The sequence below is a fragment of the Sinohyriopsis cumingii genome, chromosome 19 (assembly GCF_028554795.1).
Source record: "Sinohyriopsis cumingii isolate HCF-2022 chromosome 19, ASM2855479v2, whole genome shotgun sequence".
In the NCBI taxonomy this organism is placed as follows: Eukaryota; Metazoa; Mollusca; class Bivalvia; order Unionida; family Unionidae; genus Sinohyriopsis; species Sinohyriopsis cumingii.
Window position 1 is genome coordinate 59,308,452 of NC_142979.1, and position 15,956 is coordinate 59,324,407.

At 35.1% G+C, this 15,956-nt stretch overlaps 2 protein-coding genes across 2 annotated transcripts in view; one reads left to right on the top strand and one right to left on the bottom strand.

Annotated features, from left to right (window-relative positions):
• Positions 1–2,486: 2,486 nt before the first annotated feature.
• On the bottom strand, positions 2,487–3,854 carry LOC149775786 (uncharacterized). The gene has a single exon (XM_089943684.1). It carries the CDS (start codon positions 3,722–3,724, stop codon positions 2,762–2,764), a length of 963 nt encoding a protein of 320 aa, XP_089799810.1. The 5' UTR covers positions 3,725–3,854; the 3' UTR covers positions 2,487–2,761.
• Positions 3,855–4,032: 178 nt separating this feature from the next.
• Positions 4,033–15,956, top strand: part of LOC149775787 (18S rRNA (guanine-N(7))-methyltransferase-like) — a 35,005-nt gene continuing 23,081 nt past the window's right edge. The window contains exons 1-2 of the mRNA XM_089942943.1: positions 4,033–4,102; positions 13,365–13,402. Of these exons, the coding sequence (XP_089799069.1) occupies positions 4,061–4,102; positions 13,365–13,402 (80 nt within the window). The 5' untranslated portion in view covers positions 4,033–4,060. The remainder of the gene's footprint in view (positions 4,103–13,364; positions 13,403–15,956) is intronic.

Here is a 15,956-nt window from a genome sequence, read left to right on the forward strand (position 1 = left end):
CAGCTTCAACCCGTAAGAGACACCTCAGCCAGGACGCAACTTCGCATTCGCAAACCAGTGTCTTATTTACCAGCAACCAGACTCAACGTGTGTCCCAATGAGTTTTAAAAATTTGCATGCATGATTCCATTCAAAATTTTTCAAGGAAAAAAAATGTAAATCTAAAGTGCAGATATTATTTCAAATTAAATATTCTTACAAACCACTATTGCTTCCTCTTTCCTAATACCATCTTGACATATCCCTTCAACATAAAATAATTTTTGATTTTTACTTACACAATCTGATAATTGATAAATTACTTCAATATTTACATCTGGGTACACCAAGATCAGAACCAGATTGCTCAGGTGGCCAAAATAGTTAGAGCATCTGCCAAGGATGTGGGAGGTCACAGGTTACAGTCCCTTCCGAGTCATACCAAAGACTTATAAAAATGGTACCAACAGCCATCTCGTTTGACACTCAGTATTAAGAGGTTAGTGTTAGGACTGGCTGACCTGGTGTCAGGATATGATTCGATGGGACAACATGCTAGGGCATCATGCAACATGTCTGCTGCATGATGCCCTAGTGCTAGAGATCACTATAAACTGCCACACTGCAGACATTGTAGTGATATGACTCAAACTGTTAAAGCTACATTAATAATCCCCAAAACACAGATAGATCAGAACCATGCAATGCATCTGATGTTTAATGGTACTCTAAGCAGACTGGTTACTAACACTATCAATTCAAATGTTAATAGTTTTGTCACTGACTATGATTCAGTACCATGGTGATTTCTCTGCATGACCAGTGTGATGTGAGATTGTAACTTTTGTTCATTTCAGTCTTTCAGCTCTGTGTTAATAATCAGCTGTCATTGTTACAGTAAATTAGAATTAGACTGTTAATTATTTGTAAGAATTAATTTTACAATTTTTTTAAAAACTTGACAGCAGAAAATGCTGACATGAATCAGATTGGCCAAGTTGAATTGGAACTGAGACTATCATTGACAGATGTGGTTCTTTCATCAAGGTGCTAAATTGATTGCATTCATTCACCCAGCTAAGCTAATGGGTGTCTTGCATTTGCACACCTTTGTGTTTATACTATTTGATGTGTTGTTTCATTTCACATGCATTGTGAAAAATCTTTGTCTCAATTTACCTGTAGTACACTACTGTTGCAGGTGTAATTTAAGTTTAGCTAGATGGGTGGTCAGAAGAACCTGATTTAATCAATTTACTTGTCACACTAAGCTTCTGGGGCTATATATAAGGCATTCATTTTTAGTTGTCTCCATAAATTTTGATGGCCAACATTGTGATTAAAAAAAAACATCCTATTATTGAAACTTTACAAAGGACACTGCCTCTTAGGGTGGTTACCATGGTTCGCTTGAGTCAAGTTTCTTCTTTGCTTGAATATATCCATTTTGATCACAAACAATAAGCACAATACATAAATGTAAATCTTTGTCTCCTTGTTGGGATCCAAGGAAGTTCGGAAGTATAGGTGGTGAAATGATATTCTTCAACTATGATATCTTGTTGGTCATGAATGAATGTGTTGCCCGCGACATCCAGTAAGACTTATGAAGTCTTCTTGGTCTTGAATGAAAATGTTGCACCACAGACATCCAGTAAGTTGTTGGTCAGGAATGAAAATGTTTCCCCACAAATATCCATTAAGAAATCTTATAATGTCTAGTAGTTCTGAAAGAAAACTGTGTTAATCAAATCTCCATTTCATGGTCAGTCTGCAAATCAGGTTAATGTTAATTCTCTAGAAGTGATAGAGACCTGGGGTTTTCACTAAATGAATTTTTATATCTGCCTGGTCCTAATGAAAATGGTACTGATCAGACCAACAAAAGAGCCACACTGCTTACCATCTTGTAAAGCTTGTTACATAACCTTCCAATGTCTAGTATAGTTTCAGTTGTTGCCAGTCTGTTTTGTGGCAAGAGCAGTTGGAGATTAAGTAGGACTAGTACATTTTTAATCTTTACCTGTTCTTCTGGCTACAAAGAAATTTGTTAAATTCTCTTTCGGCTTAAGTAAACATACTATGAACTCCTGATTTCATACAAAATAAAATTAAAGAAAATGAAATCACTGCATCATTTAAAGATGGTGTTGCATGCATATAATATACCAAAATAAAGATGATCTAGTTGTGATGAATGTCATTAGTTGTTGTCAGCCCATAAACTGCCTAAGGCTGAAATCAGTGGCATATGAAAAAACACCTGAACCTTTAATAACAGATTCTACAACCACAGGAATAATGTTGTGGCAGCTGTATTTGTGCCTGATGCACATCAACTAGCTCTTGATATTCAAGTCACATCTTGAACTGCATCTAACTGGATTATTTTGCCAGTTTGATTTCTTCCCTTTTAAATTGTGTTTCAATACAGAAATCTGGCATTCTTGCTCTATAAAAGATGAACTTTTCATAACAGGGAAACATAAAGAAAAGAGGGAAATATCTTTGTATGACTTATGTACTGTGACCTTTATTCAGGCATTCTTTTTTGCACTTAGAAAGCATCTTTAGATACCTGCAAAAATTATAGCTTTAAGTAACCAGCAGCTGGATCCCACCCCTGAAAAAGTAATCCTACATATATAAAAATTAAAAGGTTTTACTTTATCATTATTTAAAAAACAGATATGCCCATCGAGCAGCTAGGTTCAAAACATCAGACATAGGAGTGATAAATTAAAATAAAATATTTTCTTCAATATATAAGTAGATGTTACTATTATTTACTCTTTCCCTTTAATTTACTTTGTTGTTCCTGTTCATAGTCTTTATATCTCTCAGCCAGTTCCAGAACTAGGGCAAGTGTAGCCATAAAAACAATTGCAAACAACATTCCATTCAGAGTATCACCAGCTGATTTATCAGAAGTGTCATTTTCTTTCTTTCTCTGTTCCATCCTGTCCTTATTCGCTCTATCTCTTCGTAACGACTCTCCATAATGTTGCCTATAAAATTCATCAAAATTATAAATGTTACTCCTTCCTGTTGGTGGAGCCTCATAACGCTGTCTTCCAAATTTCTCACTCGAGCGGAAGCCATTTGTATAATCATGACTGTCAGTGTGCTTGTATCTTGGGTCATCTGGATTTTGAATTCCTTCATCGTACATTCGCCTTTTGCGCACATTTCCTAAAACTTCATATGCTTCTAAGATATCATGAAATTTTAACACTGCTTCTTTGCTATGATTCACATCTGGATGATACAGTTTTGAGAGTTTGAAGAATGCATTTTTTATCTGTGCTTGTGTTGAATGTGTTGGAAGACCTAGGGCATCATAATGACTTGTTTTTCCTTGGGTCATAGAATACTTTCTAAACTGCACGTGTGTCAAGTTTTGCTCTTGATAAAAAAAACAAGTCCTCAACAGGGGAATGCCAACACAACCCAAGCTTGAACCTGGAAGACCTGTGCTCGAAAAGTGCTTTCCATGTCGACGTGTACCACGTTCTGATTCAGTTAATGAAGTAGTATCAGCTATGTAACTAAAAGGGTTTTTATGAACACTGTACGTACCAAATCTAACATGGAATAGCCGACTTGAATAATTTAAGGCCATTGGGTTGTCGTTTGACCTTGGTGCTTTCACACACCTGTTGCAACGGTGGCTTGACAGCTGCTGATAGAGATTTGAGCACTGTTTGATGTTCAGTTTTGACCTAGATGGCTGACAACTCAACATAGCTAAAAAGTGGTGTTTTGTTGTAACACATCCTATTGTGTTTCCATTTCAATTCAACATTCTCTACCTCTTACATTGTACACTCTTTGTGCAACTAACACCTCTCTATCCACCAACCATTGCAGATCGATTATATTCATGGACAACGATTAGTATTAACAAAATTAAATATTTTCAAGATATGAAATAAAAAAGCGTAAATCTCCAAAAATTATTTTATTGTTAGATGAGTAATACGAATTAATATTATTTCTAGTGATGCATTCCATTACGAAACTATCTATGAAATGTTACTTTACATTATTATTTCTGCCGTATGGTTTGATAGCAGACAGCATGGCTTCCGGAAGGCCAGAGAAGCAAGCCCCTCCAGAAATTGTAATGGGTTTTAGCTGCATTAATATACATTATATAGACAATTTCGAAGCTTCTTAAATAGAAACAAATGTCTTTAAAAGCAATGTATCTTTAAAGGTGCTTTTTTAAAAAATAAACAATACAGTATAAGTGGCGTTTTGGTAGCATTCCCATAGTGTAACCTATTTTCGGCGTTATGAAATTAAGGGTGCTGTGAAAATGTTTAGTAATGCAAAGGACGTGGAAACGTTTACCCCTCTCCCGCCATTTGATTATACTAAGGATATGAAAGACAATACTGACATGAATAAACAGGGGTACAATATCAATAGTGTTAGTCGACCGCTAAGGTGGCCTAGTGGTTAGAGCGTCCGCTTCGGATGCGGGAGGTCGTGGGTTTCAATCCCCAGCCGAGTCATACCAAAGACTTATAAAAATGGTACTAACAGCTGCCTTGCTTGGCGCTCAGTATTAAGAGGTTAGTGTTAGGACTGGTCGGCCTGGTGTCCGGATAATATGACTGGGTGAGACATCATGCTACATGTCTGCGACATCACTAGGCATTACTATAAACTGCCACACTGCAGACATCGTAGCGATCTGACTGAAAAATTGTTAAAGCTACCAGAGGTCTCGCTGGGATTTTAAAACTAGGAGTCCAGGACTCCCATTTTGGTAAAAATAGGAGTCCCACCATCAAAAGTTGCAGTCCCTTCTTTCCTACAGAATCAACACAGACTTGAGTGCATCTATTTTTTGATAGAGAGGTTTTCGTAATGTAATCACTCACTATAATATAGCTTCATTACAACAGTCCATTGACAGGATCGCAGATTTTTGGTTTACTTATTTGTATATGTACTAGTAGTAATTTTAGGCAAATAGTATCTGATTTGCTGTTTTTTCACGTATTTTTGCAAATACGTGTCAGGTCAGAAAACAGACCTTAAAGCACATCTCGCGAATTCCACAACATAGCATTGTCCCATATGTTTCTGACCTACATAATTTGCATTTTAAAGTTAAATCTTTAATAAAATAATACCTAGGCTTTGGTTTCAATGATTTGTATATTTTTTCTGAATATATTTGCCCGATGATTTAAGAAAACAGACAATGTAATAAACTGGTACATGCCAGACTTAGCGAAGTCCGCCATTATTTTGCGTTAGACCTACTGGTTCACTTACAATTACAAACTAATTTTATGACAAAATAGTGTATAAGAGGCAGTTAATAAATATCCAGATTGCCGATTCTGATCTTAAAACACAAGTTTATATGTTTTATCATCAAAGGATATCATGCAGGAAATTGATCCTTGCTAACTTACTCTGAAAAGGGTTAATGGTCAATCAGCTATCAAAACATAATGCTTGTGAGTGGGCAAGAGTTTGTTTGTTAACGTAATTGATATAAAAACTAGGCCTAGCTAATGATGCCTTGATGAATACTTTTCGCTACGACACTAGAACTAACCGGGATAAGATGAGGGGCATTTGAAAAAAATATGGTAAGGTCAGTCAGTGTACCTCTTAAATAATCACAGGGCGAAGTCATTTTTGCTTTCCTATCAGAAGAAGGCAAAGTTTACATTTTTAGGCGACTTGTCACCCACTTACAAATGGCATTTTGTCTCAACATGTCTTGATTCTGTGGTCACATGCACTGCTTATTCTGCTACATTCAGAAATGAACACAATAACGAAAGCTAAAGTTGTTTATTTGATGTACTTGTATAAATGACCACATGTACATATCTGGGTCTTTCTGCCTCTTAATTCAATCACTGTAAATATCAGTACATTTTTGCCTTTGAACTTGCCGCCCAGCTTTTGCATCATGTTCTTTTTTATGTACTCTTATAAAATGGCAACATGTATGTACATCAAGGGGTCTTTCAGTTACTGAATTCTGTCATTGTAAATATCAGCACAGCTAATTGATCAACACATTTTTCCACAAAGCAGGTGGCTGAAGCAGGACTGGCAAGTCTTTGAACTTTGATGCACACCTTTTACATGTGTATGGAGGACTCCCGCCTCAGTGATTTTCTGCATCCCAGATCAAAAATTGTCATCCAAATATGCATAATTAAGCATTTCTGAGATCTCTGAGCTATGTCAAAAATCCAAATCACACACAAATACACACTCACTAGTGCTAGTCAGAGTTTCCTTTTTAGTCTGCCTCCTATCCATTATGCATCGTACCTCACTATAGTAAAAGTCACATGGGTCATTCTTTTAAAAATTTAACACTAATTTTCTTAACCCAAGTCTGTTTATTCCTGATTATTGAATGCTCTGCACCTAAACTGTTATCAAGAAACTTCCAGACAATTTTTTTTTTTTATCTCTACGGTCCTTTACAATGGTGTTCATATGCTAAACTTGGGTCCAGAGAAGTGTAAGGTCAAGTTAAATTGTCACAATATAGGGTAGTATAAATTTGTTATCAATATGCATAGCTTTCATTTTGACATCACAGCACGTGACATTCAGTTGTGAGTGTACTGGATCATACCTTTAGGTTCATTTTGTCCAGAAATGTCTATGCACTTTAACATTGATTTTGCAATATGCCATTGGGGCATCTAAATAATGACCAGCAAAATGAATGTGGATGTATAAGAATCTAAATGAAGTGAATATTTTCTACTTAAAGGTATCTAGGATCAGATTCTAAAAAATGACACCCATTACTGAAATAGTGTTGAATGCCTTCATTACTTGTTTGACTTTTACTTCGGTCTAGTCCTACAGTATAAGATATCATCCCTGATGTTTATGTTTTGTGGATTGAGGGCTTACTGCCTAAATAATGGCACTGTGTAGCGTGTTATGGTGTAGGCTAACATCATAATAAGAAGTCAAATTTTTAGGAATATCTCAGACACTTGGCAGCCCATATCAACACCTTTTTACAAATTAAAAGCATAGTGTTCTGGTCAGATTTTACTTACTCTGATGTTTTTCTAATAAATTTAAATTTTCACACAAGCAAATAGGCCTGTTTTCAGGTTCTGTTGGTCTACATTTCAGTTGCCTGGAATGTGATAGAAGCTGGGAATGTCAAAATCAGATTATGGTGAATTATGTTTCTTTAATGAAAGGAATACAAATATGTTAATATTGTAGAAGTGTTAAGATAGCCTCGTTTTGTTCAAGATTCTTATTATCCTTTTAACAGATTTCAGTATTCCTGGCTTCCATCACATTCATAAAATTAAAATTTTTACAAAGCCTGTCGCTTTTTACTATTTTCTGTTACTTATTCTAAGAGCATAGTTTTGTAACAACATTGAGGGAACATCTCAAAAGCATAAACTACTGTCACTCATTGCACATCTAAACTATGACAGGGTGAAATTGTTTGCGCTTACCTAACAGAACGAGGCAAAGTTTACATTTTTCATGTGACTTTGTTGCCAACTTAGCCTGGTAGCATGACCTCTGTGTGTGGTTTTGTGATATTTTCATTCAACAGTTAATTTACATTTTGAAACAGTCAAGCACGCCATTGAAAAGTAGCTGGTAAATGCTGGTCTTGACTAACTCTTGTTGATTTTGGGCAGGATGCTAGACTGCTAAGCATAGTGGTGGACTTTAAAGTAAGACTGTCACTCCTTGACCACTACCTGTAGATTTACAACAGTGTGGTGCAGAAAGTAAATATTTTTCTTTGTAATCACTTTGTTCATGGCATATATGGCCACTGACTGACTGTTGTTGACTCGAGGCAGGATGCAGTGCTAATGGGAGAAGTGGCTGACTTCAGAGTTAGAATGAGATTCCTCAGCCAGTACCTGGTAATGCATGTAGATTCTTGAAAATTGTGGCGCAGAAAGTAACTTTTTTTTAATATTGAAGTCACTTTGTTCGTAGCATGAATGGCCATTGAGGAAGCACAACAATCAGTACAGTGCAAACAATTCCATGATTAAAAAAATTGTTATACTCTCTCATAAACAATATTTTGTTAAAAGTTTAAGGGTAAAGGTACAGAAGACATTTTCATAGCATGGCTTGTTAGTATTTTTTTCATATATGATGTCATGTTAGGTTTGTAGAATAAACTTTGGAACAAATTATGACATACATGCCATACTGTTCCAGTGTTCTTGATTGTGCATTTATAAATATGTAGGGTATTCATTTGTAATCTCTTTTCGAGTTTTGTATTACTGCTTTCAAAAGTTTCTTTAACGTGTGGGTCTTGGAAATGGAATGGCAATGAAAGGAAATATATGATAATAACCAGTGCACAAAGCCCTTTCATAAAATATCATTTATTGAGAAGTTATTGCTTGATGTAGAACAGTAGGTAAATTTCCTGTTCTGTATATGCTAACAGGTACATATACATGTAATCAATCAGCAGAGATGTATATTGTTGCTAGGCAGTCAGTTATTCTGAGATATGTTTTGTCATTGACATGGGTGGGAATATGTCCAAGAAGTTTAAAACCTCATATTTTTTTCTTGTTACATATGTTCATCTTTATATATCCTTATCTAGGTCACTGATAAAAACCACAAGAAATTTTATCACTGTATAGTTTGTACAGAAAATGTTGTGAAATTGACACTTGCCATGTTTCTTCCATCAGTTTATTGTGAAATGAATATAGTAGAATCAGTGAGGGGTGCTGTAAATCTATGATGGACTTCCACTAGAGCAGGGGTCTCAAACTCAAACCATCGTGAAGGCCACATGAGAGCATTTTCGATGGCCCAAGGGCTGTACCACATTTGTTATCTCACATGACACCCTGTGACACCAATCATTTTGTGGGCCTCAGGATATGGCTTGGCAGGCCACATGTGGCCCATGGGCTGCATGTTTGATACCCCTGCACTAAATTAAGTGGATTTCCATTACACTTGGATGAAATCCACCAGATTGATGACATCACTACTCACAGTGGACACATATTCCCTTGCCCTTCTATCCATATCCATCGGAATGAGTGTGGAATCCATAATCCACAAATGTTTGTTCCATATGCATTACACGCATTGGCCTGATTACGGTTGTAATTGTAATTGATTACAATCAAATACATTGTGATCTGTAATCCTAATTGTGATCATTAATTTCAGAAGCTCAATAATTGTAATTGTAATCATAATCATCCTTAAATGGCAGTGTAATCAGATAGTGTAATCATGATTACAACCCAAACCGTAGTAATTATTTTCTTAATAATTGTAAGAGTAATGTGTGTGTGATTTAGATTTTTAACGTAACTTTAACAGTTTTTCAGTCATATCGCTACAATGTCTGCAGTGTGACAGTTTATAGGGATGTTTAGCACTGGGGCATCATGCTGCAGACATGTGGCATGATGTTCTACCCAGTCACATTATCCCGACACCAGGCCGACCAGTCCTAACACTAACCTCTTAATGCTGAGTGCCAATCAAGGCAGCTGTTAGTACCAGTTTTGTAAGTCTTTGGTATGACTTGGCTGGGGTTCGAACCCATGAATTCCCGCATCTGAGGTGGATGCTCTACCACTAGGCCACTAGAGTCGTTGTGTAAGAATAATAATAAAAGTTTGCACGAATATTAGATCATGAATTTTGACTATTACATTATTTGCATATTAATTTGTAAGTAAATAATGGTCAATAAGTATTTACTTACAGTTAAAATTGTTTGTTTTTCAGTTATATAGTGCATAATGTCTGCCCAGAACAAAAAAAGATAACCAGCAAATACAAAGCAATCATAGTCGTAATCATCCTCCTGTAATCATAATTATAATCATGGTTTTCAAATAAAGTGTTATCATAATTGTAATCATCAGTGCCAAACAACCTCTAATCAAAATTGAGCACCTGTAATTGATCCCCATGCCTGATGCTGTATCTTCGAACTTTCTGACAATATGTGAATCACACCCAGCAGCTCCATTGATAGGAACACAGTACTTATAATGTTGGAACTGCCAAATATACATTGTAAGGTGCATTATTCTAATTTATATGCTTGAACAGGTAAAAATGAAAGTTTGTACATCTGTTTTGTATATACTGTACAAGATACTAGCCACTGTAACCAGTAAATTAAAAATGAAGGGGATGAAACTACAGTGACAAAATTCTCAGAGCCATGTAATGTAAATACAAATTTTCTAAATTCTTTATTACATGCAGCACATTAAAAAATAATGCATTCTGAATTAAGCAAATGGTTTTGTGATTTTTAAAAAAATTCATAATTGGCATTTAATATGTCAGTGCTTTGATTATGTTTAAAAGAGCACATCACTGAGACATTATTATTATTATTATTATTATTATTATTATTATTTAAAATATTATAGAAGAAAGAACTATATAAATTTGCATGCAGAATGGAAGTAATAATTAAAATATTTAGATGAATCTTTTTTAGCAGGGGAATATTGAATGCAAATATAGAAATAATATTCTAAACTAATTTTGAAATAAAGAAATAATTATAATAATCATAACTTAAATATTTATCAGACAGTTACACCTATATTTAGAAATTATTTGTATTGCGACAGAACTAAAAACAACAACAATAATAATAATAATAATAATGTTTACATATTCTTTTTAAATGTTAATCAAATTGCTGCCATGCTAAATGTCATCTAAATATGAACTAAACTTGTCTTTGGTTAAGACATTTCTGTTTATAGAGTATTATTGTGGACTGTTTAGCATATAATGTAAAACTGATATAATGATATTTATTTTTACCTGTGAAACTATTCATCTTTTGATAGGCTGCTCCACCTACTAAAAGTAGCATCTGTTTAACATTTTAATTTCCATTTACAACATTTTTTGTTGAGATTACAAAAGTTTTTGCTGACAGAACAAGGCTTGGCTTGAAATTTGCAATGTTTTTAAATAATCCTCAGTATGATTGTAATATGACCAGGTCATTACTTTCAAAGACTTGAGATGGGATATGATTCATTCAGGATCAGTGGCAGAATATAGTCCTTCAGTGTAAAACAGCAATCTGGATATGTGTGTTGGACAATGGTGGCATGTCTTAGTGCCATAACAATCAGTGCTGTCTATCTCTGTTCAGATTGTGTCATCAGTGGAACTGGAGGCCAGAAATTAAGGATTCCCACATTGTTGGCATCCCATAGAGGCATGTTGATAATGTTGCATTCAGGAATGTAATTGCTTTATTTATATTATTCTTACCCTCAAAAGGGTTTGTATTATTGCCAATATATATATATATATATATATATATATATATATATATATATATATATATATATATATATATATATATATACACACACACACACACACTATCATACATGTTAGATAATTTTTAATTCATCTCTATGGAGATTTGAAACCATGTCTGAGTAAACTGCATCCATTGCCTTACCTGCAAGCAGCAGTCCATATTCCATCATGACTAAGCGCACATCACCCAAACATGATGTTACTGTGTCAGTGGTATATGCACTCGTGCATAGCAGACACACTCGCATAGTGACCTAGTGTTTAATTCTCATTTATCTACAGTTTTTCTGGATTCCTATGAAAGAAATCAAGACACTGTATATAGGATTAATTGTAGAGAATTACAAATATACACCAAACAGAACTGAAAGTGCTGTTGCTGGATTCTACAGGTGAATGCTTGATAATACTGGGCAGAATGAATGGGTGGCCGAGTGGTCTAAAGCGCTGTCCGTTACCGATCACTGCTGTCTCATCTCTGTCTGCGTAGGTTCGAGTCTTGGATTCGGCCAATGTGGGTATGTGAGAAAGCTTGCCAGTAGCTTCTTGTGGGTCGGTGGTTCTTTCCAGGGGTTTTCTCGGGTTCTTCCTCCACCATTAATACTGGCCACCATGTATAGCCTATCGTGTGCTGGAAAATGGCATTAAACCCTACAACAACAACAACAACAACAACAGCAGAATGAATATTTAGTACAAATAATACTATCATACAAGTTAGGAAATTTGAACCTGTATACCCGTAATAAATTGACTTTACTACTCTAACTCTAACTTTTAAGGAATGTCAGCTTGTTGTCCAACATTACTGTATGACATCACCATAATTGTGCTCACATATTATGCAAGAACAACACATTGAATGGAACACTACACTCGTTGGTTGATCAAAAATGAGGTTATCAGTTAGTGCTGTATGTAATTTTGGTTGACCAATGAGACTGCAGTATTCCATTAATTGCACTTCACTTGCATATTAAATGGGTGCAAAAATCATGGCTGTGGCCAGTGGTAACATTGGAAATGGTGGGGTACAAAACTCTCAGGGTAGGTGAGTACTACAGCAACCATGAAATGCACAAAAGTTTTGTCTCAAATATGAAGGATAGAATCAGCCATTTATATAAGTTGGTATATAATTAAGTTTACTTTCTGCTGGCATGTTTAATATTACATCAGCAAAGCAATTTAGAGTTTTTAGCATGCAAGTCTTTAAGGCCAAAAACCCACTTAAATTAATTCTCAAAACACTTCTCTGAGTTTCGTTAAAATTCACAGCATCCTGACCTGATGCCCTTTTCAGATTATTACAGATGATGTCAATCTGTCACTGAGAAAGGCCACTGATACTTAAAAAAGAAAGACTAATAGATTTTTACTTGACAATATTTAACCAAACATTGCACAGTTGTAGTTTCGTACCAAAATAAATATTTTCTTTGTAGCCACTATTAATTAATTGCAAACTATTGTAGTTTTTAGTATTGACTTGTCAGGGTCCCTATAGCCGCTATGTCAAAAAATCTATCTTTTTAACTTTATTTTGGAAGAATATTTTTCAAAAATTTTTGCATTTTTTACTTGTCATTTTTGGAACAGTACATTTAATCGCTATTATATTGCCAGGATTTTGCTGAAGTGCTGATAAACCCAACAAATACTAAGCATGAGACAATAACATTTCTTATGCGAAGCTAGTCCAGGTAGCTGAATATCATTGTTGGTTTAGTAAACTTAATTAAATATATTTGTTAGGTTTGTAAACTTGTATGTAACTAGCCCAAATTTTTGAAAAGGAAGACAAGAACAATAATTTTAATTTTGAGGCAGCTTTCAGTGCATCCTGCAGGCTGGTCTAGGTAGTCATAATTGTCATCTCAAGCCCTCCTTCTTGTGTATATTGAATTGAAATTCAGTGTTACTAAGAATAGACTGTGACAAGCTTTGTTTTAGATATATTGCAAAGAAAGCAAGCTGTTTGATAAATCTAGAGTCAGAATATCATTCTAAGGTTCTGAATTTTTCAGTTTTACAATGAAGATGAAGCAAGGAAGTACACATCTAAGTAAGTTATAACTGGCTTCGGGTGTGGTCCTAATTCATTTAGTGTGAATTTTACTGTATGCTTTTAAGTCTGTTAGTGCATGTTTGTAAATACACTGTAGTAAAATATATAATTCTAAGCAGTTCTTGCAGTAGTGTAAGATAAGTTGCATTTATTTTGAATAGATTAGGGCTCTCAATAACATTTCAGAACCAGTAGTGAAATACCCTTGGTTATCAGCAATGAAGGTGAAATCAGGAAACCCCATGTGTGAACATTAAGATAATAATAATAATAATGAAAGAAAAAGGTTATTATGCTCTAGTGAGAGCTTTGCACAATTTAATGGTGTTTCAGAATAAACATGCTTTATGTACTAAGTGTGTGTCAAAATTATATGAAGTTTTTATCAGTTTTATTTTTCAGCAACAAAAACCCTAACCTAACCCATAGATGGCTGCAGTAAAACTGAAATGCTTGAAATCTCAGGTCTCGGAATGTTGCACATGTTAAACTAATCAGTATGGTGTTTTGATTATCACAAAAACTTATATTTGAATGCTCAGGCTGTGCCAGTTTACAAGCTAGGTTTTTTGATTTCGTAGTGGACCCTTTTGTCCCTGACCCTATGAAGAACTTTAGAAATATGGCCACCACAAAGATGGCTGCTACATAAAGAGGGGTCATGATGGATCATCCTGCACCATGAAAATCTCTTGCATGAGTTTCTGGGGAGGCAGTTTTTCATGCTTCATATTCTTCCCCCATAGTAAAAATGAGGAGATCCCATGTGTGAAATGAGTAAGGCATGCAGTTTCCTGAGGCCAGAAAATCAATGGATGCAACAGCTCCACTGACTGCAACTGGCAAATCCTGAGCCAACAAAACCAAAGTGGAGAAGAAATCTTTCACAAATTCTGTCTCTACCACGACTGACATTAAAGTGAAACCAGCTCAGAGTTTTCATGCCTCCAACACTTATGTGAACACCACCCAAATAGAGTGTAGCGGATAGTGCAAATCAGTATGACATTGTAGCAAATAAGATAGCCATTGCTACAGATGGAAGACTGTTAAAATTCAGCAAAAAGCATCAGTCTGCTCACACCTGTAGTCCTAGATAGGGTATGGTGAATAAGATACTGAGTTCTCCTACAAAGAAACTGGTTAAATCCAGCAGCATTCTGCTGATACAGTGGAAATGCATGCATAAACCAATAAAGACTGAATTAATCATCAGTTAGACTTCCCAAATGATCAGGTTATCACGTCAACCTCTTTATTGGATGATCATATCAAGCCAGTGATTTTTTATGATGTTAGTCATGAATGAAAATATTGTCCCAAAGACATCCAGTAAGACTTCTTATAAAGTCTAGTGTCAATAAAATCTCCAGTTTCATGGCCAGGCTGGCCATTTTGAAAATCATGTTATCATTACATGTACTTTTCTAGAATTTAATAGTTGCAGTGGCTTGGGGTTTTCACTAAAAGAATTCTTATGTTGTTTCTTTGATCTTAAACAAAATTGATGCTGATGAACCCCACAAATGGGCCACAGTGCTAACCATCTTGTAAAGCTTGTTACGCATCTTCCCCAGAACAGATGGTGCTATAAATAAGGCATTTTCACTGAAAGACTTTTTTGATGTCAAGATAGTCATAAATAAAATGTTTCTGAAAAGTGATGGCCATCATGAAAATCTAGTCATCACTATTCCTTTTGAAGGGATGTATTACTGGCATGAAGTTTTCAATTCTCACTTTATGTAACTGGTCCTAAATAAAATTGTTCCTATTGTGACTTCTAAAAATTTGAAACCTTGTAGCACCTTCTTCTAAATGAATGGCCATACCAACATTTAAGGAAACACTTTGTTGCAGTATAGTTATTCCTAAATTAAATGCTGCTGATCTAACCAGCAAGATGGCTGCCTTGAGGGCCATCCCTAAATCTTTATGGCTGAGTCAGCATCTTATTGACATGGAGATTTTGCCAAAAAGCCATTGTAGCAGTATATAGCTGGATCTGAGTGAACATATGAGCTCTAACCACAGCAGCCATTTAAAACATCTTGTTATTGCTACCTCTGAATGGTGGCATTAATATGGGATTTTCATTAAAATATTGCTTGAAATATTTAGTTGGTTTCTGGTTGAAAACTATGCAGATCTCACCATCAACATGTTGACACTATTCTATTACTATTCTATTAATTTTCATTATTTTAACAGTCCAATGACTAATCAAGATTCAGTTGTTTTGTGGGAAGAGCAGATAGAGATTTCTCAATTTATTTGTCCTTCTGGTTACAAAGAGATTTGTTAAATTTTCTGTCTGTCAAAGTAAGCAGTCCGTGAACTCTTGATTTCACTCACAATAAAAGACAAAAGAAGGCCACGAAAATTTCCTTTTCTATCAGACAAGAGAAGGAAACAAAAATCATGTTGAAATCAAATATTATGTCTCTTGAACAGATTTTTTTGTACAGAGTATAAGAGGAATTATATCCATTATCAGGAAAATCTTATTCTGAGCTTACCAGTATATAAACTTTTATTAAATTTCTAATCA